The sequence below is a fragment of the Spinacia oleracea genome, chromosome 6 (assembly GCF_020520425.1).
Source record: "Spinacia oleracea cultivar Varoflay chromosome 6, BTI_SOV_V1, whole genome shotgun sequence".
Lineage (NCBI taxonomy): Eukaryota > Viridiplantae > Streptophyta > Magnoliopsida > Caryophyllales > Amaranthaceae > Spinacia > Spinacia oleracea.
In genome coordinates this window covers 10719073-10741442 of record NC_079492.1, presented here as the reverse complement: position 1 = coordinate 10741442, position 22370 = coordinate 10719073, and the positions used below count along the sequence as shown (strand labels likewise).

General features: G+C 36.7%; 4 protein-coding genes across 4 annotated transcripts; all 4 read left to right on the top strand.

Annotated features, from left to right (window-relative positions):
• Positions 1 to 43: 43 nt before the first annotated feature.
• LOC130462913 (uncharacterized) lies at positions 44 to 1052 on the top strand. Its single transcript, XM_056831898.1, has 2 exons — positions 44 to 595; positions 702 to 1052. The coding sequence occupies exons 1-2, from the start codon at positions 44 to 46 to the stop codon at positions 1050 to 1052; spliced, it is 903 nt and encodes a 300-aa protein (XP_056687876.1).
• A 4718-nt stretch (positions 1053 to 5770) lies between these two features.
• Positions 5771 to 7122, top strand: LOC130464004 (uncharacterized). Its single transcript, XM_056833320.1, has 4 exons — positions 5771 to 6169; positions 6268 to 6498; positions 6624 to 6920; positions 6998 to 7122. The coding sequence occupies exons 1-4, from the start codon at positions 5867 to 5869 to the stop codon at positions 7100 to 7102; spliced, it is 936 nt and encodes a 311-aa protein (XP_056689298.1). The 5' UTR covers positions 5771 to 5866; the 3' UTR covers positions 7103 to 7122.
• Positions 7123 to 17723: 10601 nt separating this feature from the next.
• Positions 17724 to 18833, top strand: LOC110797087 (uncharacterized). Its single transcript, XM_022002185.2, has one exon. It carries the CDS (start codon positions 17724 to 17726, stop codon positions 18831 to 18833), a length of 1110 nt encoding a protein of 369 aa, XP_021857877.2.
• A 197-nt stretch (positions 18834 to 19030) lies between these two features.
• LOC110797088 (uncharacterized) lies at positions 19031 to 21261 on the top strand. Its single transcript, XM_056831897.1, has 4 exons — positions 19031 to 20108; positions 20265 to 20511; positions 20588 to 20699; positions 20782 to 21261. Exons 1-4 carry the CDS (start codon positions 19031 to 19033, stop codon positions 21259 to 21261), a joined length of 1917 nt encoding a protein of 638 aa, XP_056687875.1.
• The last annotated feature ends 1109 nt before the right edge of the window (positions 21262 to 22370 follow it).

Genomic DNA, 22370 nt, shown 5'->3' with positions numbered 1-22370 from the left:
CTTTGATAACAAGCCCTTGATTCTGAAACCATGGAACCCTGATATGGACATGGAGAAGCCAGAACTTCAGTGTGTCCCAATATGGGTACAATTGAAGCTAAACTTTAAATATTGGGGGGAGAGGGCTCTGTTTAAGATTGTAGCACAAATAGGGAGGCCAATTAAAAGGGATCAAGCTACAACATGTAGAGATAAGTTGCAGTTTGCTAGGGTAATGATTGATGTCCCACTGACTCAAGAGTTGCCTGAACATGTTTCATTTAGAGATGAGAATGGAACAATGGTAAGAGTTCTTGTTTTCTATGAATGGAAGCCAACACAGTGTACTAAGTGCAAGATGATGGGGCATTTGCAAGGTGACTGTAGGCAAGGTAGGAAAAGAGTTTGGGTTAGGAAGGTCACTCAATCTGTGGCAGCTTCAGTACCTATCCAAACAGCACATGTGACTAGTCCTATTGTTGATCAGGAAGGTTTCCAAAGATCACTAAGGCCCATAAGGGTGAGAGTTGAGTCAGAACAACCAGTTAGAACTTCTAATGCTTTTCAGGTGTTGGATGTTTCCTTGATTGAGAATGATGTTCTGATGGGAGAGCAAGTGCAAGGGGTTGTACAAGGGGGTGATCCAACTGGAAGAGGGGACTCTTCTGAACCTTATGGATAGAGTGTTAGCTTGGAATGTTAGGGGTCTGAACTCAACACAGAAACAGGATGAGGTCAGACATTTCATTCAGAAGTATGCTGTGGGTTTAGTTGGGCTCCTAGAACATAAGGTAAAGCTCTCAAACCTTGGGAGACTTTATCAAAGAGTGTTTGCAAATTGGTGTTTTACTAGCAACTCTAGCTTTCATGATGGAGGAAGAATTGTGATAGCTTGGAAATCTGGTTGTTTTAATGTGAATATAGTGGCTGCTTCTAGTCAGTTTGTGCATCGCCATGTTACTCCAGTTAGTGGCATGCATAGCTTTTACTGCACTTTTGTTTATGCTTTTAATAATGCTAATTTTAGACAGGAGTTGTGGAAGGATTTAGGATCCATCGATTCTGTGTGGTGATTTTAATAGTGTGATGGCAGTTGATGAAAGAATTGGGGCCCCTGTAAGTTAGAGTGATATTGTTGATATTAGTAATTGCTTTCACAATTGTGGAATGGAGGATATCAAAAGTGTGGGGAATTTCTTCACCTGGAATAACAAACAGTAAGGCACTAGTAGGGTCTTCTCAAAAATAGACAGATTTATGGCTAATCATGCATGGCAAGGAATCTTTCCAGCTACTGAAGTTTGTTTCATGCCTGAAGGTCACTTTGATTATTCACCTGGTCTTTTGACAGTGTATCCTAGGAGTGATGGAGGGAGGAAACCATTCAAGTACTTTACAATACGGAAGAGTTCTCCTGTGTTTTCTGAAACTGTCAAGAAGGCTTGGAATGGTCACATAGTTGGAAATAAAATGTTCAGCTTGGTTTGTAAACTTAAGAAATTTAAGCAAGCCTTGAGAGAATTGAATAAAGTTGGGTTTACTGATGTTCAAGCTGCTGATCTAAAGGCTTATCAGGAAATGGTGAATGCTCAAAGTGCATTGCATAGCAATCCTACTGATGCAAGTGTAGCTGATGCAGAGCTGAAAGCTATACACGAATATAAAGATAAACATAAGGCATACCTTGCATTCTTAAGTCAAAAGTTAATTGGCTTAGAGAAGGAGATGAAAATAATGCCTTATTTCATCAAAGCATCAAAGCTAGAAGAGTTCAAAATCAAGTATATAGTATCTGTGATATGAATGGGAATTGGAAAGACACAGCTGATGAGGTTTCTGAAGCCTTTTTAGCTTATTACAGAATGTTATTAGGTAGCACTCATGATCACAGAACTCCTGTTATTAAACAAATAGTTCAGCAGGGTCCTGTGTGTCAGGATCATCACAAAAGTATTCTCAATGCCCCTTATACTGCTGATGAGGTTAAGTCTGCTCTATTCTATATTCCAGGATTTAAAGCTCCAGGTCTTGATGGTTTTGGGTCTTATTTCTACAAAAATGCTTGGCATATTGTTGGAGATGAGGTTATAGAAGCTATCCTGGATATGTTACAGAATGGGAAGCTCTTGAAGGAGGTGAATCATACTGTCATCACTCTCATTCCCAAGACTAAATGTCCAAAAGATGTGAGTAAATTCAGACCAATTTCATGTTGTAACACCATTTATAAATGCATAACAAAGGTCCTTTGTGGGAGATTAAGACAAGTATTACCTGACCTGATCCTGGAAAACCAAGGTGGTTTTGTTCATGGTAGGTTTATTGTTCACAACATTATGGTTGTTCAAGATTTAGTCAAGCATTATGGCAGGAAGGCAGTCAAACCTAGCTGTCTCATGAAGATTGATCTTCAGAAGGCTTATGACACAGTTGATTGGCAGTTTTTACATGAAATGCTCACTTATCTGGAGTTCCCATGCTCTTTTGTGAAAATAGTAATGCAGTGTGTTACTACTCCCATGTTCTCCATGATGTTGAATGGAAGTATGCATGGATTTTTTAAATCCAAAAGAGGTTTGAGGCAGGGGGATCCCATATCTCCATTGTTGTTTGTCATATGTATGGAATATCTATCTAGGATCTTGAGTAGAATGTGTGAACTTTCTCATTTCCAATTTCATCCAAGATGTAAGGATATCAAGCTCACTCATCTTTGTTTTGCTGATGACTTGATCCTTTGCAGTAAGGGTGATTATCAATCTATTCTCCTCCTGTTACAAGCTGTCAAACTCTTTTCAAACTCAGCTGGTTTAAAGGCTAATCAGCAGAAGTCTTCTGTGTACTGTCATGGTATGCCAGAGAATGAAGTTCAAAGAGTAGTTGATGTTTCTGGTTTCTCCAGAAGTTCTTTGCCTTTCAAGTATTTGGGTGTTCCCATATGTTCTAAGAAGATTACTGTGGCTCAATGTGGACATCTAGTGGATAAAATGATCACCAGGATTAAGATCTGGAGCTCAAGGAATCTCTCTTACACTGCCAGAATGCAACTAATCAATTATGTTCTGCTTAGTTTGCATATGTATTGGGCTCAAATATATGTCATTCCCAAATCTGTTCTGCGGGACATTGTGAGGATTTGCAGAGCCTTCTTATGGAGTGGACAAGCATTCATCCAGAAACCAAGTAATATAGCTTGGGATAAGGTTTGTTGTGAGAAGCAGCATGGTGGCTTGGGTTTTAGGGATGTTGTTTTGTGGAACATGGCTTTCATTGGTAAATATGTTTGGGCTCTTGTTAAGAAGCAGGACAATATCTGGATCAAGTGGATTACATCAGTTTACCTCAAAGATGGGAAATGGTGGGATCACTAGTAGAAAAAACCCCTGTTGCAGCCCCCTTGTTGCAGCGTACATGTATAAATACGCTTCAACAACCAGTCGGTCAACGCGGGTCAAACCCTTTAAAGGGTTATCGCAGCGTACATTTTAGTTGTTCGCAGCAAATGTGTTTGTTGCAGCGTACAAAATAAAAGCCCGCAGCAACAACCCGACTTTATTGCAGCGTACATGTTATTGCCCACTGCAACAAGTCCGCGTTTCAAAAATTTTTACTTTCCTAGATTGCAACAAACCGCGCTCAAACGAGCGGGCTCAAACGTACGTTGTTCCTTCTCTGCTCCAAGCTTTTTCCCTTAAACATATATCCAAACAAACCGTCGAACTCAGCCGTCGAACTCAGTCCTGCGTCGCCGTCGAACTCAGCCTTGCGTCGCCGTCGAACCCAAGCGTTGCTCAGCCCTGCGTCGCTGTCTTCGCCGGTGTGTGGTGTTCTCGCCTCATCTCCCCCATCCCGTTCAATTCTCGCGCGGCCTGAAAGGTTATATTCTTGGTCGGCCGGGGGTTCAGCATCTCCCCGTCACGTCGTGGTTCGGTGGTTGCTTGGCGTCGTGGTTCTGGTGGTTTCGCTATGGTGTGTTCAATTTTTATTTTCGTTTTTTATTTTCGTTTTCAGATTAGGGTTCAATTTTAGTTTTTGATTTTCGTTTTGATTATTGTTTTTTATTTTCGTTTTTGATTTTCGTTTTGATTTTCGTTTTGATTTTCTTTTTTGATTTTCGTTTTGATTTTCGTTTTGATTTTCGTTTTTGATTTTCGTTTTGATTTTCGTTTTGATTTTGATTTTTTTGGCTGTTTTTCAATTATTTCTTTAATTTGCAGTTAATTGTGAAGATGGGTAGATACGCATATGGTTGAAGAGAGGGGCGATGATCGTACTGCCAGCATAATCTATCATCGTGCTTGTTCGAATTTCAACAATTGCATAAGGTATTGATATATCTAATTATCTTCATAAAATTTCTCTTTTCCTCTTTTGAAAGTTGAAATCAATAGTACAGTAAGTGCATATCATTTTTACGATAAATAAAATTTGGATAAGTATAGTAAGTGTAATAATAAAACGTGTACATTAGTATTCTATGCTTAAGTATCCATTCCGTTTTACTTATTAGGATTGTTTTTGGACTTCTAATATCACTTCAGTGAAGCATTGATAAACTTAAATGATGTAACCAAAGATTTGCGGAACTTCTTAATGATTTTGTGACTTCTTAATATATGTGTTTATGTGTGGAACCTTTTGCTGTTGTTATTAGTAATGAGTCGTCGTTGGATGTATGGTGACCATACTACGGCAGAATACTTGAGTGGGGTCGCAGAGTTCATTAGATGTGCTTTAGCACACCAACGGAGTACAAAAGCCGAAAAAATCTATTGTCCCTGCCGTGATTGTAACAATATCAAGCGGTTAGGTGACATTGATGAAATTGAGGATCATTTATTTCGCCGTGGGTTTAAGCAAGATTACCATGTTTGGTTTTGGCATGGTGAAACAATACCTGATCGTCCAAGTTCTAGTGTCCATGAATTTGATGTTCAGAGTAATGAGAGTGATGATGATATTTATGAGAATAATGAGACGGGTGATGATGAGGAAGAAGATGATGAAATAAATGAGATGATGGATGGGCTGAAAGATCACTTGGACGAACGACCTCAGATGTTCGAACAAGTATCAAAGGCTGCTGAAACTCCATTGTATCCCGGTTGTACAAAATTCAGCAAGTTGGAATGTGTGTCAATACTTTACAACCTCAAATGTAAAGGTGGTTGGAGAGATGAACACTTTGACACCTTATTGGAGTGGGTAGGTGAATTTTTGCCGGAAGGGAATGATATCCCCACCTCTACCTATTATGCCAGGAAATTGATGTGTCCCTTAGGCTTAGAGGTCGACAAGATAGATGCTTGCCCAAATGATTGTATGCTTTACAGAAAAGAGCATGAACATTTGGATGAGTGTCCAACATGCGGCGCATCTCGTTACAAACGCAAAGGGGCAAATTCAGCTAAGAGGGGCCCGCCTGCTAAGTCTTTGTGGTATCTTCCAATCATACCTAGGTTTGAGCGTATGTTTTCATTGAAGAAACAAGCAAAAAACTTAAGGTGGCATGCGGAAGTGTGGTATCTGTGCTGATCTGTTCTGCACTGATCTGTGCTGATCTGATCTGCACAGATCAGTGCAGATCAGATCAGCACTGATCTATGCTGATCTGTTCTGCACTGATCAGATCAGCACATATCAGTACATATCAGTGTTGATCAGATCAGCACAGATCTGTGCTGATCTGATCTGCACTGATCTGTGATGATCTGATCAGTGCAGATCAGTGCTGATCTGATCTGCACTGATTAGTGCTGATCTGATCTGTGATATCTGCACTGATCTGATATCCTTCTGTATGCTAGTGCACTGATTTGCTGCTGCGCGCACATTTTGTAACCACCCTTCTGTATGTTTTACTTGATGCAGGAACAACATAGGTACGATGAATGAAAACCAAATTGTTGTTAGGCATGAATCAGAAGGTGGCAAGACTCCCACAACGGGTGACGAATCACAAGATGTTAGTACGATTACAAAGACCATTAAAGGCCGTGGTCCGTCAAAAGGTGTTAAAGTCGCTAAGCCTATGTTCCTTGAGTATAATGTATATAATGTCCCCGATGGACAATGGTCTCATGAATACGGGAAGCAAGTTGGGAGTTGTGCTACTAGAATTAATATTAACGTCCCATTATATCCAAAGGTAGATGAGCAAACCAAGAAGGGGTTTTGGGAGGAGACTAAGGTAAGCATTGGATATTAACTTGATTTGTATATTTTAGGGATTATTTAATTTGATTTAAATACTATTTTTATAATCCAACTTTTTTTAATTATTAACAGCTTATGTTCCACATTACTGATGATTCTAATCATTCGAGGGAGAAATATTTTCATTCTTGTGTGGCGAAACGATTTAGTTGTTTCAAGAGCAAGTTGGTGCGCCGATGGATAACTATGAAGGAAAAGAAGCCAAAAAATCAAACAAACAAGATGCCTTGGGATGTCTACAACCATATCACAGAGGATGATTGGAAGACTTTTGTTAAACATTATTTCCTGCCAGAGTCATTGGTAATGATAATATTTCTTTAACTTGTCCTTAAAGAGTTTTTCATGTAGCAAACTGACATTGGTTCTAGGACAAAAAGTTATCAGAAAAAACATTTATTTCCATCTTTTTATGTTGTCTTTGACAGCTTCGTAGTGAAAAGGCGAGGAAAAGTGCATCATGCAACAAGAACCCACATCGCACCGGCCAAAAGGGTTATAATAGAAAGCGACTAGATTGGATAAAGGATGGACGACTTCCACCAGATGCAGCTTTACCTATCTCGAGTACCTCCTCGGTGAACTCATCAGTGACCTCAAATGTTAATAGAGTTAGAAAATACAGATCAAAGGAGTGGATTTTGGCCCATCAAGTACAAAATAAAGAGGGAAAGTGGGAAATTGACCCGAACGATACAGAAGTTGTTGAAATCGCAACAAAAGCTGTAAGTAGTGATAATTAATTAATATTTACTTGCTTTGATTAGAGAATATAAAGTAATTTTACTTTCCTAATTGGCAGTTAGAGTACATCGCAGAAGAGGAAAAAGGAAATCTTTCTTTCGAACAGGGTGAGGATGCCCTCACTAAAGCTATAGGGAAAAAAGATCATCGTGGGCGTGTCTAGGGAACAGGTGGCATGGTTGGTATCAAAAAGGCTTTCGGTCCGTGTATTCAACATAGTAGAAGTGACCATGGTGAAGCTTCATCAGAAAATTACGAATCAATCAGAGCTTCTGTGAAAAAGGAGTTTGAAGGTGAATTAGAGAAAAGGGTAGAGAAAAGGGTGGCAGAGGCCCTCCAAAAGCAACTAAGCACCTTGTTAAAAACAGGACAACTAAACTCCTTTTCTACCCCGATACTTGATGACCTCCACTTAAATGATTCTGCCAGAGTTGACCTTGATGTTAGTGCTACAAGAACCACTCGTCACATCTTAGTGTCGCAACCACGCGAGCTAAAGGTACGACGTAGTCACTCTTTTTTAACATAGTTGCTTGATCCTTTTATGTTTTTAGTTGACATTTACTTAATAATCTGTATCACTTACAAAGTTGCATTGAAACCTTTGTTTATGAAGGAAAGGACTCCATGTCGTCTTGCCCTTGAGGATAAAGTTTCAGGCAACAACATTGTCGTAGCGGATGGTATGGTACAACCCTCAGATGGTGCATTGCCCCAACATTTTACATCGATGAAGCCTGGTCACTATAAAGTCCAAGTTGATTTTGTTTACGACGGACATGTTGATGATATTCTTCCGGTACCTACGGGAGATGGTTTCACTAACTTAGGCGGTGCTCTGGGTAGTTTTGTGCAATGGCCCATACACTTAGTGATTTTCGAAGACGGCGAGGTATATATGTTTTATTGTTTAGAATGTATATGTTCACGCAAGCACATTCGACATCTTACCTACTCTTGTTTTTGTTGAATTTTAAAGGATTGTACTTCACCTCCTAAAAAGAAGTCCAAGTCTAATGTTTCTAAAGAGAGGGATGGTAGCTCCAAGAAAAAGACAACGGTATTAGCGGCCCAAAAGAAGACAACAGACTTAGCATCCAAGGTAAACCCTCTAAAACTCATTCGAACCTATTTATGCACATTTATGGCTCGTTGGGTCGTTATAGGTCATATATAGAGCTAAAATGACATTTTCGCTCCCAATTTTGAACTAAAGAACCTAAGGACTCATTTGATTCTTATTACATGACTAATATGCATAGTTTTAAGTTTCTAAAACTCATTCGAACCTATTTATGCACATTTAAGGCTCGTTGGGTCGTTATAGGTCATATATTGAGCTAAAATGATATTTTCGCTCCCAACTTTGAACTAAAGAACCTAAGGACTCATTTGATTCTTATTACATGACTAATATGCATAGTTTTAAGTTTCTAAAACTCATTCGAACCTATTTATGCACATTTAAGGCTCGTTGGGTCGTTATAGGTCATATATTGAGCTAAAATGACATTTTCGCTCCCAACTTTGAACTAAAGAACCTAAGGACTCATTTGATTCTTGTTACATGACTAATATGCATAGTTTTAAGTTTCTAAAACTCATTCGAACCTATTTATGCACATTTAAGGCTCGTTGGGTCCTTATAGGTCATATATTGAGCTAAAATGACATTTTCGCTCCCAACTTTGAACTAAAGAACCTAAGGACTCATTTGATTCTTGTTACATGACTAATATGCATATTTTTAAGTTTCTAAAACTCATTCGAACCTATTTATGCACATTTATGGCTCGTTGGGTCGTTATAGGTCATATATAGAGCTAAAATGACATTTTCGCTCCCAACTTTGAACTAAAGAACCTAAGGACTCATTTGATTCTTGTTACATGACTAATATGCATAGTTTTAAGTTTCTAAATCTCATTCGAACCTATTTATGCACATTTAAGGTTCGTTGGGTTGTTATAGGTCATATATAGAGCTAAAATGACATTTTCGCTCCCAACTTTGAACTAAAGAACCTAAGGACTCATTTGATTCTTATTACATGACTAATGTTAATTGACGATTGTTATAGGAATTTTCGGATCCAAAGAAGTCGAATTCTAAGCCTAAGTCCAACTTAGAGGTCGTGGGTAGTTGTGATCGTAAAACACAAGAATCAACCACCAAAAGCAAGAAAGCGGGACTTGTACACGATGCAATTCAAGATCTTGGCCCGTCATGCAAATACTTGCATTTTATCATGACTTCGGCGCCTGATGATATATATGATAATACTACCATCCCATTGGCGGCCTCAGTTTGGCACTCGGATTTTGATCAAGAAACATACATAACTGCGTCTGATATAGGAGAGTTCCTTCGCGGGGCGTGCTTAAACATTTCAGCGATCCAAGTCTACATATTGTAATTAAATGTTTTATTGTTGTTAATATAACTATTATTTCTTTGAAGTTTTTTCTCTTTATCGATCTTAATAGTGTAATCTTGTTTATTTTGTAGGTGTTTATTGCACGATCATGCCAAATCATTTGAAATGTCTCGGATTTCGTTCATTTGTCCCGAGATTATGTCAAGCACTAGAATCAAGGCTGACCCTGGAGCGCCAACAATGTATTTGAAAAACATTTTCCAAGCTGAAATTGAAAAGGAGAAGATGGGTAATCCTAACCTAACTAATTGGTTTTTAATCCCATATAATCAAGAGTAAGTGTGTTATATAAGTTTCATATAAAATATTAATTATTATTGTTATTAAATATTTAATATATCATTTATAAATTATACAGGAATCATTGGAATTTATACGTGATGGACCTACGTAGAGGTTATGTATATATTTTCGATTCTGCTAGAGATCCACGTCAAACAGATTATGCATGGGGAATCTTGAGTTTGTAAGTTCTTTTGCTTACAAATTACATTAGTCTTTAAGAAACCTAAGCCAAAATCATATTCATGAGTACCCATGTTTCGTTAATTTTCTAGGGCATACCAAGTGTACAAGTGCAATGGTGGGAATTGTCCGAATAAAACGAGTTTTAAGTCGTGTAAACCCATTCATATAGAGGTATAACATGTTTCTTAATTAGCTTTTTGCTTTGTTTTTATTAACTATTGGCCTTGCAAGATAAAGTATTATGTTTCTTAATCAGTGTGCTCAACAAATCGGCGGAACTGAGTGTGGCTATTACGTTATGAAGTTCATGTTAGAGATAGTCACGTTACAACATGACTATGAAGGCCGGCTAGATGAGGTAAGTAACTAATTGATTCGTATTCTAGACTATTAATACATTGTCATTAGTTGCTTGAATGTTAAAATGTGACATTTCATTTGCATTTAATCGATCTAATGCTCCATCAAATTTTTGTTTTTGTAAGGTCTATACTCCGAGGACTGCGCCTTATGCTAGTGAGGAAATTGATGTGGTTCGTGAGCAATGGGCGAAGTTTTTTACCACCAAGTATTTATTATTGACCTGAGGGCGCTTGATCGTGTTGGTTTAGATGATATAGAACAATATTTTATGTTAAAATGTATGCGTACGTTGAAATTGGAACGTAAATATATTTAAATGTATAGGTATGTGCACTTTTGGTTTTGGGATATATACAAAACTCCAGTTGTTGTTTTTATATTTGTTATACAGGTTGCGTTATTCTATTATTGTTTTGACAGGTTTCTATATTTGGTGCAAGGCACTCTAGGTATCCCTAAACAAAATTAGAATTTCCCCGCCAAAAGTACTTTGTTGCAGCGTACATATATGTTGTACGCTGCAACAAGGGAAAATTTTTTTGCAAAATTCCAGACTTGTTGCAGCGTACAAATAAATGTACGCTGCAAAAAGTTGAGTCTTTTGCAGCGTACATATATATGTACGCTGCAACAAGTCCAAATTTTTGCCAATTTTTTGGCACTTGTTGCAGCGTACATACATATGTACGCTGCAAAAAACACCTTTTAGCAGCGAACATTGTACGCTGCAACAAGTTCAGACTTGTTGCAGGCCCCCCAGTTGCAGCATACGATGTACGCTGCAACAGGGGTCTAAAAGCCCGCTGCAATAAGGGTTTTTTCTACTAGTGGATTACCAACATAACTCTTCTGCTAGTTGGCATTGGAGGAAAATTTGTGTCACCAAGGAGAAGCTTAAGCAGTATTTTACTCTGTCTGATCTGGAGGGCATGGCTCATTATTCAGTGAAGCAAGTTTATGAGAAAATGTTGGATTTGAAACCTAGAGTGCATTGGGATAGATTAGTTTGGAATAGACTGCTCACCCCTAAGCACAGATTCATCTGTTGGCTTGCTGTTCAATGTAGGCTACAAACTACAGCTAAATTAGCTAGAATTAGTATTAGCCAAACTGCTTTATGCTTGATTTGTGGGTTGCAGGATGAAGATCACAACCATCTTTTCTTTCAGTGTCAGTTCAACTATCAGATTATACAGGCAATGCAGCATTGGTTGGGTGTTCCTATGGCTGGTACCTTGCATCAGTTGGTAAGAAAGATTGGTCATAGCAGAGTTTCTAAGTTCATAAAACAAGTTATTTTTGCTGCTATTGGTACTGCTGTGTACCTGATTTGGAAGAGCAGGAATGCAAGCTTCTGGGATAATCAAATCCCCACTATTAGTCACACTGTGAGCAGCTTGAAGCAACTGGTTAAGGGCAGAATCCAAGTAGTTTTGCCAAAAACTGTGAGCCAGAGAGATTATGACTGGTTTATAACCTTGTAATGGGCCTGGTGCCTTGTTTGTTTTGTTTGTGTGCCTTGTATAGCTGTGAGTTGCTAATTCCTTGTTGATAGATTCCAACCTAGTTGGTTTGTATCACTTGGTTTAGCCTAAGTTATAAAGTTTTGCTTAATTAATATATTCTCTCTTGCTTAGCAAAAAAAAAAAATATGTTCGTGAAATTGAATTTTTTTTAATTAGTTGGTTCGTTTGCACGAACCAAAGGCACGAACACAAGGGGTGTATGGACGTGTGGCTTGTCGTAGCCACGCGGGCTGCCTCCCCATTGCTGAGCCATAGCAACGGGGGCAGCCACAAGCGAGCAGCATGCCGCGCGCGCTGGGCGAAATGGGAGAGCAAGGCAGCGAGCCTTGGCTTGCGAGCTGCGAGCAAGCAAGGGCAAGCTGCCTTGCCTTGTTGCGCGCAGCATCGAGCACAACAGCGAGCAGCAGTGCCACATGCAACGACGAGCTGCGGCATTTGTGCGAGGCTTGCGGGGGCATGGGCAACGTGCTCATGTGCGTCGTAGGCCACACAGCACGAGGTAGTGCTGGGCTGGCGCAAGCCTAGCCCACATTGCACATTTTTGGGCATTTTCGTTTCGTTGGGCTTTAAAATTTGTATTTGCATTAAAATGGCTAAGGGGATAATTAATTAATTATTTTATTTAACTTGGGCCGGGACGTGAGTTTAATTTAATATTTAAATATTTAATTATTCGAAATAATTATTGGTTTGAGTGTGAGCCGCTTAATGAAATTAAAATGAAATAAATATTTTTATTATTTTTCGTAGGTCACTTTATTTTAATTAAATTAAATTTTAATTAGAATAAATTCTAAGGATTAATAATTTGAAATTGATTAATCTTTTAGGACGCATTTATGTGAACGTGAAATTATTTAAATAATTCACGTAAATACTTGCATAATTAAATGGGTCATTCGTTTTAGGATAAGAATGGGTTAATATAATGCATAGAATATATATTTTATGTAATGCAGGTACTACAAGTGACTAGTGTGGCCAATCTAGGAAAGTTAAATACGGCCTGCGAACCGTTTTATATTTGAATGTTAAGTTTTAAATATGGTCTTCGTACCATTGAAATTTTGATGTAATTTTATTATTTCAAGTATTTGTAGTTTAGAACTTTAAGTTAGCATTGAATGAAGATTCAAGACGATGCCAAGCTAACAAGATGGTGAAGAAGATTGGATGCTTCAAGACAAGAGTTTTGGGCCATACTAGTTCCCCAATTAAATTTATGCACCATATATTATGCTTGCATGAATATATTATGCATGAATGTTGTTTGTATGCTCGATTAGATTTAGTTCACTAAATAATCGAACCAACATAGAAACAACTAGGTCCAAAAAGTAATATTGAGTTCAAAAGTTGCCTTCCAAATCAAGCACTTACAAAAATCTAAGGATTTAACGTACTAGGTTTCCGCCAAGGCGAGGTGCTATATTAGTTGACTTAGATAGTAAGGCGTCCCAAAGGAGCACGTTGATTGTGGTTTTAACTCAAACAACAATGGCATATGTTGTGGCAATGGGATAAATTATGGTATTAATTTATTAACCAAGAGTAATTTGGAGATTACTAGCAATAGGTTTTTCTTACCTAGAATCTTAAAATACTTAAGACATGCCAAAGCTTAAGGATTTAGGACTTTTAGGGTCTTGGAATCGTTTCATTCATTTATGGACCATGTTTTATTTTTTGCATGAATGAAATGTTTAATAGATTTGATGATTGCGTGAATGCTTTTTATTCAAGTTATTAAAGTGTGATAAATGTTTTCTTTGCTAGTTCATTCTGTAGAATCGTAAATCTTTAACCTTATTGCGTTCGGACAATAGAACTGCGATATTTCCTCGCGCGATCGATTGGTAACTAATTTTGAGAGCGAGAGCGTATCTTGAATGCTATTTTCTTATAGTGATATTCATGGTTGTTTTCAAACTAAAATTTGAATGGTATACCAATTGGACCTCATATATTCAGAATACTGGGTAGTTTTGGAATAATGAAGTATTGAGTTAAAGACTCATGTATAACCAATGGTTAACAACCAATTTTCTTTTGATTCGATAAATGAACTAGACTCATTGGATGTTGTCATTCAAAGTGAATAAAAGAAAGGGACTTTTAAGCATAACAAAGTAAGAAGATCAAGCAAAGAGTAAAATCTTTTGGACTATAAGAAAACGTGCTAGAAAGGATAGGAAACGGGAACAAAAGAAATGAATTTAGATATTCGATTTCTACCTTGAAGTTTATGTTAAAGAGAAACGACTTAGAAAATAAACTCCTATGGTATTAGATTACCGCTTGAGGTTCTAACTGTAATACCTCGTATTTTTCTGTATTTATAAATAAGTTTTATTATATTTATAAAGTATTTTTATGATTTTTAGAATTTAAATCGCATTTAAATATTATTTAAATGTATTTTTAATTAATTAGAATATTTATTATATTAATTAATTACCAAACGATTTATTATTTCAAGTTGGGAATTTAATTAGGTTTCAAAAGTAAAACGATTTTAAATTAATCTAGCCCAATCCAATTCCAAGTTCAAGTCCAAACAAACTAAGCAAGCCCATCTTATGTTTAATGAAGCCCGAGAGGGAATCCTAAACCCTAGCCCATCTTTGAGTTTCCTAAGCCTATAAATATAGGAGCTCACCCTCAAAATCCCTCACTTTATTCATTAAACCTAAAAAGTAAAACCCTAACCCAAAATTTCTCTTTCTTTCGTCGAACTTCTTTTAGGCGTTTTTCTCCTACTTCCGTTTGTTTTCAGAAAAAGGTTTCTTTTTCAAAGTTGTAGATCTCGAAAAGTTCTTGAACTTTGCCTCAAGAATCGATCAATTCCGAGTTATAAATAAAAGTTATGTGCGTTCTAAATTCATGCTGCAGCACTTCACTTTTTCCTCTCCTCTCTCGTTTTCGTCCATGCACAGCCCAGCCCTGAGCCTTGCTCGTCGCTGCTGCCTTGTGCCGCTGCCCACACGCAACACAATTGTGTTGTGTGTGTGTGTTTTTGTTGTTGATCGTTCATACTCCGTATACTTTTAACCTTTTCCAAATTCCGTTGTTAAATTCTTATTTTCAGATTTAATAAAATAATAAAGTGGCAATTTTTATTACCAAAAAATAGTTTTTATGATTGTTTATTACTAGGGTTTTAATACCAACTGTATAGGCAATTGACTTACATAATTTAATGATGATTTAAATTATGGGAATCAATCTTAATTTTCAGATTTAATATAAGGCCGTAAAGTATTGATTTTTAATGATTTTAAAGGCCAAAAGTCAATGTTTTTTGTATTAGGACTTTAATTGACCAATTGAGACTATTAGATTGTTAAAGAACGATTAATTTCTAATTAAAACAAAGGTTTCACTACTACAATTCCCGTGATTTCACGACGCTATCCCCTCGACGCTGCACAAGTCTGCTGGGTATAAATTTCTTTCGCGAAATATCTCGACGCTGTTTGTAGTCGACATATTTTCTCGACAACAAAGACCGTCGAGAAATTCCACGTGTGTGGCACGTGACCTCTACTTAAAAATTTTCAAACCCGCGTCTTCCAATTTTAATTTTAAGCGGTGAACCGCCAATATTAAATTAAAACCCTAAAAGGAAAAAACCCCTTCATTCACCTCTGTCATCACTTGTTCGATCTGAGAATCCTTCAACCTCCATTGAAATCGCCGTTCACTTCAACCCTCCATTGAAATCGCATCTCTCACGCCACCTTGAACCCTCAATCTCAATTGCGGAATTTCACCAGGTATGTTCTACACCTTGAATCCTCGATTTTTAATGTTTGTTGTTGGTTATGTGAATCCATTAATTATTAACTGATTTATAGTTTTTTTTTAATCGATGATAATGATTCTTATAGAAATTTTAAAATAAGAACCGAAAGAAGTTATTATAATTTGATGAGAACTATTGTTAAGGTGGGTTTGAATCTAGATTTTGAGGCTGATCGAATAAGACATTAGTGTACTAGTTGATTTTCTGACTTGCTTATTTTCAGATTCTTATGGGTTCAATTTCGTGTTATATGTTGGGATTTTTTGCATAAAGTTGTGTGGTAAATTTGGGATTTTTTGGGTAATTTTGTTTTGATTGGAAATTATTGCTGTGATTTTATGTTATTTTTGTCTAGAATTGTTTAGAGTTGAGATTAAGTTATGGCAGATTGGAGCAATTTGCCAAAAGAGATATATAGTCTCTAACATTGCAGAGCATCTCGAATTCTGTGAAAACTCTCAACCGCTTCTGACTTTGTAGTCTTCCTTTATTTGGTCGAATTTTGTGCCAATTTTGGTTTTCTGGAGGAAAGGGGATGATAAATGTGACAAGCTTTAGGGTAATATCATCTTTTATTTGATGTAACTTTTTATCAAGGGGAGTGTTATGGGATTTATACGGATGGCAGGACTGTAAAATTTGATAAAACCCACAGCAATCCATATCATCAGGTGGTAGCTAACGTAGGAGACAGCAGAGTAGGAGACAAAACACGGATATATTACTACTTGGTTGAATCAGTAGATAAATTGTTGGTTATATATCAAGTGGTATTTCAATCTGAATCTAAAACCAAAACCAAAACCAGATCAGGGTTGCACCTGTACGAAACGATTTATAAGAACTGACTGGACTTATAAAAGAAGAACAGAACATTATAAGAACTGACTGAACTTATAAAAGCGGAACAGAACATTTAAAACAGAACAAGGAACTTTTGATAGAACCCGACTTGTTGAGATTGAACTGGACTGAACCTTATTATCTTAGATTGTAGGGTTAGGGTCAGGGTCAGGCTGCTTTTAGGTTTGAAGTCTTGGTCACTAGTGTTGTTGTGTGGCTGTGTGGTTAGTGTTTAATATCAGTTTGTAAGTTTGTTGTTGTTTAACTTGAAGGGGTAGAGGTTGTGAACAATCTTAATGTTTATGTATATTATAGCCATTATGCTTTTGTCTGAACTAACTAGGTAGTGTTACTTCCTAATTCTTAGTTCTTTTGTTATCTTCATATCACGTGGTATCTCTATAGTCTAACTGTTTAATTTGTTTTCTTTGGGCAATTATTTTCTCATCCTCTAAATTATATTTTATTTAAGTAACTAATAATCATTGCTAGGTATTGATTATAAAAAAAAATCAAAACTTAAAATCTAAATTGTATTTTATATCGTCATGATTCAGCTAATAATGTTAAGATCTAGGTGGAACTAAATTGAAGACTTTGCTAGGTATTATTTAGAAGACTAACCTAATCACTAAGTATTAAAGCTAGCTCTTTGAGGTAGCAAGTTAATTTTATAGCTAAATGATTGAAAACATATATTTTTTTAAACAGTGATTGAAAGTATAACCATTAGTTTGAGCTGAAAGTAGAGGCTCCAAGTGATTCTAGGTTGCTTCTAGGTTGCTGACGTGTTGTGGTAGGTGTATTTGTTATATCTTTATCTTTTGCATTCAATCTTGCAATCTTAATATGGCCTTTGATTTGAAATATGAATTATTCCAGTCAATTACTAATTGAATTTGGCCATTTGGCACAAATTGAAGGGGATAACAAACGAACAGAAGACTCTAGCGAAGAGCAAAAGGCTTGTGTCAAGTTGATTTGCACTCTTGTAGACGAACCAGGTGATTAACATAATCTTAGATTGATATCATGTTATTAACAATGCGTGACAAAGTAGCTGGTCTTATTATTTTTCTCATGAATTTGTGTGAAGTGTCATGTTTAAATGTTATGAATTTCTATCATTGTTGCATGTTCCAATTGTTGTATGTTTTTCAATAATAAGCTGCTACCCTTAGTGGAATTCTAGTTTATTGGCTGTCAAATTCTAGATTCTAGGATTTTGTGTGATAAGGTTACTTTGTGGGATGTGCGTGGTGTAAGGGTTGTCTAGGCTCTTTTGTTCTTATGTGTTCCTTACTAAAAAATCCTTGGAATAAGTAATTTTTTTTTTATAGACATGGATACTAGTTGGATTGATTTACGCAATGGGGATCCTGCTTATTATAGTGGTTGCTGGAAATTCATGGAACTTGCGAAGGAGACTCTTGTTGAAGGAAAAACACGATGTCCGTGTAACAAGTGCAAGTTAAATAAATGGCACTTCGTAGAAGAAGTTGGAGGACATACTTTTCTTAACGGTTTTCTTAAAAAATATCGAAATTGGGTTTTTCATCGTAAAGTCAATGAAGGGAGAAATAACTTTGAAACCTCTAGTGGTCTAGGAAATGCAGTAGGTCAAGATGACATAGGAGAGTTGCTAAGAGCAGCTTTTGGTGTTGAGAATTCAGAGTTGCATAATGAATCGCATGACATGCCCGAAGATGAAGTTTTTAATGACATGCATGAGGAGTTTGATTTTCATTGTGAGGTAGATAATGAATTTCCATCAAGTAACTCAGGTGAAGAAGATGCTAAGTGTAAACGACTAATGGAAGCCGCAGATGAGGTTTTATATGAGGGATGCACTACTTTCTCAAAGTTATCCTTTATTTTACACTTGTTTCACCTTAAGTGTATGTTCCACTGGTCCGCAGGGTCATTTACTAAATTTCTTGAACTTCTAATAGACGCATTTCCTCAAATTAAGGAGTTTCCATCGTCTTATTATGAAGGAAAGAAGATAGTGAACGATTTGGGGTTAGGATATGAGAAAATCGATGCATGTCCAAATAATTGCATTTTATATTGGGGTGTATTTGCAGACAAAGATGAGTGTCATGTTTGCCATACATCAAGGTGGAAAACAGTGAAAGAAAAGGAGGATAATAAAAGTGAGAAAGGAAATAAAATATGTAAGAAGGGCGAGCCAGCTAAAGTAATGCGATATTTTCCTCTTATATCTAGGCTAAAGAGACTTTATATGTCATCTAAAACAGCTAAGGATATGAGATGGAATTTTGAACATGAAGATGATAAGATCTTAAGGCACCCGTCGGATGGTGAGGCTTGGAAAAGTTTTGATAAAAGATATGTAGAATTCGCCGAAGATCCTCGTAGTGTTAGATTAGGTCTAGCGAGTAATGGTTTCAATCCATATCGTCTAATAAATACCAATTATAGTACATGACCAGTGATTTTGATTCCTTATAATTTGCCACCGTGGCTTTGTATGAAGCCATCATCATTCATTTTGTCTTTGCTTATTCCCGGAAAACATAGTCCTGAGATGGATATTGATGTGTATTTGCAACATTAATCGACGAGTTAAAGTTACTGTGGGAAGGTGTTCCTGCCTTTGATGCGCATAGTGGAAATAAATTTAAGATGCGAGCAGCCTTACATTCCCCTATAAACGACTTTCTGGCATATGCTATGTTGTCCGGTTGGAGTAAAAGAGGTTACAAAGCTTGCCCTACATGTGCCCATAATACTAATTCATATTGGTTTGGCGGCAGAATGTGCTACCCAGGGCATCGAAAATGGTTGCCAATTGATCATCCTTATCGTTCTCAAGGTAATTTATTTGATGGGGAAAATGAATACGGGGTTGCTCCGGTCCCTGCAAGTGGGATAGACATTTTGAAGGAACTAGAAAAGGTTAAGTATATTTATGGACAATCAAAGAAAGCACAACCAAAGAAAATATCTAAGAAAAGAAAGAGACTTCAAGGTGGAACTTCTCATGATGAGCCGGATGATGATGATGGCGGTGAAGAGGAAGCCAATGTTAATTGGAAAAAGAAAAGTCTACTCTTTGAGTTGGAGTATTGGGAACATAATCCTCTAAGACATAATTTAGATGTTATGCACATTGAAAAGAATGTGTGTGACAATGTGATAGGAACTCTTTTAGGTAGGGATAAAAGTAGAGATGATAAGCAAGCAAGACAGGCTCTCAAAGACCAAAATATAAAATCTCATCTTTGGCCTCAATCTGATCCAAATCGTGTTAATGACCATTTGCCTCCCGCTGAATACACCATGTCTACAGAAGATAAAGAACGTTTTTTAAGGGTCATAGAAAAGCTTAAAGTTCCCTATGGATACGGGTCTAATTTGCAAAGATGCGTAAATATTAAGCAGCGTAAACTTATTAATTTGAAAAGCCATGACAATCATGTCCTCATGCAAGATATTGTTCATGTTGCTTTAAGAGCATCGGATGCCACTAAAGTTATTGACTTGCTTGAGGAGTTGTCTGACTTTTTCAAGAATATTTGTTCGACCACTATTCATTCTGATGACTTGGATACCATTCAGTCAAAGCTTGTTTTGACTCTTTGTAAGTTGGAGAAAGCTTTTTTACCAATATTCTTCACAATCATGGTTCATCTACTAATCCATCTAGTGGATGAGGTCAAACTTGGTGGACCTGTTGCCGATGGATGTGTCCCATTGAAAGGTCAATATCTCGAGCCTCTATTTTATTTTATTTTATCATTTCAATTAAAATATATTCACTATTCTTATTTTTTTCTTTCACATTCACTTTCTTCATTCTATAAAAGGTACTTGGCATTTTTGAAATCTCATGTAAGCAATAAAGCCCAACCTGAAGGGTCAATTGCGGAAGGGTACCTCTTATGGGAGACAATTACATTCTGCTCTAGTTTAGAAAGTGTCGAGACCATATTCACCCGACCAAAAAGAAATGAAGATGGTGTTCTAGACAATGACACCTATTTATATCATTCGGGTTGTCGTGTGGTTGGAAAGCACGAAAACGTTCGTCTCGATGACAAAAGTTTAAGACAAATCCATCGCTATGTTTTGCTTCATTCAGATGAGATGAAACCGATTATTGAGTAAGTAGTGTAATGAGTTAACTTAGAGTTACTAACTATTAATTTTTCAGTAACACAATTTTTTCAATGTATAAAGTGCTTTCATATGCCAAAAACGGCAAGAGGATGAATGTGGAGGAAGTCAATCCAACGAAATTGTTGAAAATGGGTGGATAATCAATGAGTTCCCTGAGTGGTTGCGTAATCAGGTTATATATATGCAGTAACCTTTTGACCTTTTTTGTTTTGTATGTTTTTTAATCTGTATTAACCATTTTAAAAAAAAATTAGGCCTATAACATAGATGATAGTACAACAGAAGGAAAGTTGAGAAAAGCCTTGGCCGGTGGTTTAAGTAATTACAGTAAAAAACTTAAAAGCGTCATTGTCAATGGCTACAAATTTGATACTATGGAACGCGGGCGATTTCGCAAAACACAAAATTCTGGAGTTTTTGTGGAAGCAGATGGCCAAGAGTATCATGGAAGACTCCAAGACATATTCGAATTAAATTACTATGCTTCTTTCAAGGTTATAATGTTTCGTTGTGAATGGGTTGATATACATGGGGGTTTGAAAACATACCCAAATGGTAGTGTTCGTGTCTCGGAGTTGATGCATACTGGCCAAAATTTGCATGATGATCCATTTGTTTTCTCATCTCAAGCAAAACAATGTTTTTACATTGAGGATGAGATACAACAAGGATGGTCGCATGTTGTTAAGACTAAGCCTCGGGACTTCTTTGATATAGGCGATGATGAGCCTTAACATTATGCTCTTGCTCCAACATTATTATGTATTGATTTCAAATGAATGGATTTCTTTTTTTATATGTTATTTTGAGAATTCCTTTCTTTCTAGAAACATCTTTAGTGTATATATGTCACTGGTAGAAATATCATTCTAGAAATATCTTTAGTGTATGTCTTTCTTTGGTAAGTTCTTTCTTTCTAAATATTACTTTGGTAGTTTCTTGTCTTTCGTAACCTTGTTTCTTTACATATTGAGGACTGTTGTTGCTGTATGCATCTATAGAGTTTTGTATTGTCTTTTATTTTTTGTAAGTTTTTTTAGACATTTAGTTCAGTTTGCCTATAAAATTTGCAGAAGCACAAGCAATATCTAGGAACGATCATCACCAAAAGGCAGCATTGAGGCAAAAAGAAGAGGACCTTGTAAGTAGAGTCTGTTGGTGTCTATCTTCTGTTATAATCCTTTCTTTCTACTTATGCTGGCTTATATACCACAGACATTACACACACTTGTTCATCTGCTAGGTAAAGAGCTTTTAAATACCAAGACTTGTTCTCTTCAACTTATGTAAATTTGTTTGGATGCTGTTTGATTAATAAGAACATGTTTTGAGTCTTTTAACAAGTGAAAGTGAGTATTGAACATTTGATCGGAAAAAATCAGTCAAACTCAAATCAATGTCTGTTGAAGACAGGATTTTAACCTACCTACAACATCAAATTTGGTAACTTGATGTGAAATTATTATTCTGATTAAGATACTTCTTTTGTAAGAGACTCTAGGTTGCGCCGTCCCTTTGGGATCTTATAGTTTAGTTGTCTTACCTTTGCAGAATCATAGTTAAGTAAATGAAAATAATCTATTAGCTCAGCTTGATGAGTCATGTTTGCCGAATTATTAACCAGTGGAAAATTGGAAATAACCTGGGCTCATACACCCCGTGTCCAAAACTAGCATTTAGAAGTTTTAATAGGAAATGGTTCCTTTACACGCTCAATTTAATTGACTGTGATGTGGATGCAATGTCATCGTTTGCAAAGACTTATGTTTAATCTTTGTCTTAGGAAAAGGTATGTTTTGTAGAATGGGGAAAATTTATAAACATGTGTCTGGAAACCTAGAAC

Coding starts and splice junctions, on each gene's coding strand:
- LOC130462913 (XM_056831898.1), top strand. CDS start 44: ATGGACATGGAGAAGCCAGAACTTCAGTGTGTCCCAATATGGGTACAA. Junction 596..701: donor ATGTTCTGATGGGAGAGCAA/GTGCAAGGGGTT, acceptor AACTCAACACAG/AAACAGGATGAGGTCAGACA.
- LOC130464004 (XM_056833320.1), top strand. CDS start 5,867: ATGAATGAAAACCAAATTGTTGTTAGGCATGAATCAGAAGGTGGCAAG. Junction 6,170..6,267: donor GGTTTTGGGAGGAGACTAAG/GTAAGCATTGGA, acceptor AATTATTAACAG/CTTATGTTCCACATTACTGA. Junction 6,921..6,997: donor TTGAAATCGCAACAAAAGCT/GTAAGTAGTGAT, acceptor CCTAATTGGCAG/TTAGAGTACATCGCAGAAGA.
- LOC110797087 (XM_022002185.2), top strand. CDS start 17,724: ATGGATACTAGTTGGATTGATTTACGCAATGGGGATCCTGCTTATTAT.
- LOC110797088 (XM_056831897.1), top strand. CDS start 19,031: ATGCGAGCAGCCTTACATTCCCCTATAAACGACTTTCTGGCATATGCT. Junction 20,512..20,587: donor GAGATGAAACCGATTATTGA/GTAAGTAGTGTA, acceptor CAATGTATAAAG/TGCTTTCATATGCCAAAAAC. Junction 20,700..20,781: donor CTGAGTGGTTGCGTAATCAG/GTTATATATATG, acceptor AAAAAAAATTAG/GCCTATAACATAGATGATAG.